At 54.3% G+C, this 3,118-nt stretch overlaps 1 protein-coding gene across 1 annotated transcript in view; it reads right to left on the bottom strand.

The window, feature by feature from the left end:
- Nucleotides 1-3,118, bottom strand: part of LOC108788406 (aflatoxin B1 aldehyde reductase member 2-like) — an 11,828-nt gene that overhangs the window by 3,189 nt on the left and 5,521 nt on the right. The window contains exons 4-6 of the mRNA XM_018558165.1: nucleotides 2,750-2,859; nucleotides 1,969-2,065; nucleotides 618-717 (exon numbers count right to left, since the gene is read on the bottom strand). Coding sequence (XP_018413667.1) covers nucleotides 618-717; nucleotides 1,969-2,065; nucleotides 2,750-2,859 — 307 coding nt within the window. The remainder of the gene's footprint in view (nucleotides 1-617; nucleotides 718-1,968; nucleotides 2,066-2,749; nucleotides 2,860-3,118) is intronic.

The following is a 3,118-nucleotide window of genomic DNA, read 5'->3' as shown; positions in this document are numbered from 1 at the left end:
CATGGTCAGTGATGATAGGGCGTGGCCACATGAAGTTGGGAGTGGTCAGTTATGATAGGGTGTGGCCACATGAAGTTGGGAGTGGTCAGTTATGATAGGGTGTGGCCACATGAAGTTGGGAGTGGTCAGTTATGATAGGGCGTGACCACATGAAGTTGGGAGTGGTCAGTGATGATAGGGCGTGGCCACATGAAGTTCGGAGTAGTCAGTTATGATAGGGCGTGGTCACATGAAGGTGGGAGTGGTCAGTGACGATAGGGCGTGGCCACATTAAGGTGGGCATGGTCGGTGATGATAGGGCGTGGCCACATGAAGTTGGGAGTGGTCAGTTATGATAGGGCGTGGTCACATGAAGGTGGGAGTGGTCAGTTATGATAGGGCGTGGCTACATGAAGTTGGGAGTGGTCAGTGATGATAGGGCGTGGCCACATGAAGTTGGGAGTGGTCAGTGATGATAGGGCGTGGCCACATGAAGTTGGGAGTGGTCAGTGATGATAGGGCGTGGCCACATGAAGTTGGGAGTGGTCAGTGACGATAGGGCGATAAGAGTAATCATACATTGGGTGTCAGTGGCCCCGGCCCGGTGTTACGGCAGGAGAATGGAGAGGAGGGGTCACCTGTTCCTGTAGGTTTCCGCCCAGCTGTTTCCGAAAAATCTACTGGTTGGCAGCTCCTTGTCCTTGTCTTCATATCGGTACTTCCCGGTCAGAAGACCTCCTGGAAACACAAGACAAAGGATGTGTAAGGTTCCCGACCCTCCTCTGTAATGTCACCGACAGCGCGGAGGTTTTGTGTCCTCCAATCTGTAAATAAAATCCTAGCAAGATAAAAAATGTTCCACCGAAGAGAATCGATCTAAGCCATATATGGCCGAAACTACAAAGACCCCCCCCCCCCTCCGAATCATTGAGCTCAGGTGTCTCCAGTGAAGGGCCTGCTAATCCTCCATCATACAAAGACATTGGAGACCATTGGGATCTTCCAGCCTTGTGGTCACAGTTTGGTGAAGACCCTTTTCTGTCCCACCATGACTGTCCCCTGTGTACAAAGCCAACTCCATGAAGACACGGCGGGACCAGGCTGGTGGAGGCCACTCAAGTTCCTCCAGACCAGAGCCCCGACCTCAACCCCATGAAGCTTAGGAACACCTCAACTCAGCCATAGGAGTTATTGGGTTCAGGTGCAGAAAGCCAGCTCCATACAGACATGGTGTGACCAGTGTGGTGGAGGAACTCGAGGGTCCCGCACAGAGCCCTGACCTCAACCCTACTGACCACCTTTGGGATGAATTGGAGTGCCGATTGTGAGCCAGGTCTTCTCATCCAACATCAGCACCTGACCTCACAAATAGGCACAAATCCCCACAGACACCCTCCAAAATCTTGTGGAAGTCTTCCCAGAAGAATGGAGTATGTGATAGCCACTAAGGGAGCTCCATATTAATGGTCATGGAGGGGAGGAGCTCCATATTAATGGTCATGGAGGGAGGGGCAAGTCCATATTAATGGTCATGGAGGGGAGGAGCTCCATATTAATGGTCATGGAGGGAGGGGGTGATCTCCATATTAATGGCCATGGAGGGGGGAGGAGCTCCATATTGATGGTCATGGAGGGGGGAGGAGCTCCATATTAATGGTCATGCCGGGAGGGGGTGATCTCCATATTAATGGTCATGAAGGGAGGGGAGGAGCTCCATATTGATGGCCATGGAGGGGAGGAGCTCCATATTAATGGTCATGGAGGGGGAGGAGCTCCATATTAATGGCCATGGAGGGGGAGGAGCTCCATATTTATGGTCATGGTTTGGATTGGGTGTCCAGCAAGCTCATACAGGCACGGTGGTCAGGTGATCACAAACTTTTGGGTATAAAGTATCAATAAGTTCCCAAAAAGAGACCAAAACGTGGAGTCCGCCAAGACACGCCCTAACCCTAAGGTTCCCATGACTCCCGGTGCGCACCGTCTCACCTGCCAGCGGGTTGTACGCGTAGAATCGGATCCCGAGCTGCCGCAAGCACGGGAGCAGCTCCGTCTCCACCTGCCGCGTGGTGGCGTTGTACATCCCCTGAGGAGGCAGCAAAGGTCAGTCTGTTTCCCTCCCCCATTCTCTTCCTGTCCGTATATTCTAGGAAGTGACACAAAGTGGCCCCAGTGAGGATTGGATTACACCATCGGGGGAAGGGGAAGGGGATTTTTGTATTGTATTTCAGAATAAAACAAAAGAAAGAGAATAATAAAGAACGATCCGCCGCGTCCTCTGTCCACACAATGAGATGAATGACGCACAATACAACGCACAACCGGAATGTCCCAGAACCTGGAATTGTGGACTTAAGTAGGTGCGGCCCTCAGAGAGCACAAGAGCCCCCCCGGAGAGTACTAGCAGAGACACGCAGGCAGGCAGAGAGAGACGCACAGGCAGAGAGAGACACGCAGGCAGAGACACGCAGGCAGAGACGCGCGCAGGCAGGCAGAGAGACGCGCAGGGAGGCAGGGAGACGCGCAGGCAGGCAGAGACACGCAGGCAGAGAGACGCGCAGGCAGGCAGAGAGACGCGCAGGCAGGCAGAGAGACGCGCAGGCAGGCAGAGAGACGCGCAGGCAGGGATAGAGAGAGACGCACAGGCAGAGAGAGACACGCAGGCAGAGACAGGCAGGCAGAGAGACGCACAGGCAGGCAGGGAGACGCGCAGGCAGGCAGGGAGACGCGCAGGCAGGCAGAGAGACGCGCAGGCAGACACGGCGGGTACCTGGTACACTGTCGGCAGCACCCAGTTATTCTGCTTACAGATGCAGTGCACCTCCATCACCTCCCAGGAAGCAAAATTAGACAGGCCCAGCTCCTTGAATTTGCCCTGAAAGATAAAAAGTCAGAGCTCAGACGCCGAACACATGTAACAGCCGAATCCCTTCACCGCGAGCCCCGCCCATGAGGAGAGACGAAGCAGTCATGTAATTCCCGATGTCTGTGCAGTACTTGGCTGTGTTCACAAATGTCGGACACAGATCAGCCCCCTGCTGCAGCCTCTCACCTTGTGACTGGATACAAAGTTACAGTCTGATCACTGGGGGGAGGGGGGACTGAGGAAATGCCTCCTCCTGCCTGCAGAGACCGATCA

Source organism: Nanorana parkeri, unplaced genomic scaffold (genome assembly GCF_000935625.1).
Source record: "Nanorana parkeri isolate BGI_ZX_2015 unplaced genomic scaffold, ASM93562v1 scaffold323, whole genome shotgun sequence".
In the NCBI taxonomy this organism is placed as follows: domain Eukaryota; kingdom Metazoa; phylum Chordata; class Amphibia; order Anura; family Dicroglossidae; genus Nanorana; species Nanorana parkeri.
The sequence above is the reverse complement of the archived record's forward strand: the minus strand, read 5'-3'. Positions and strand labels throughout refer to the sequence as shown.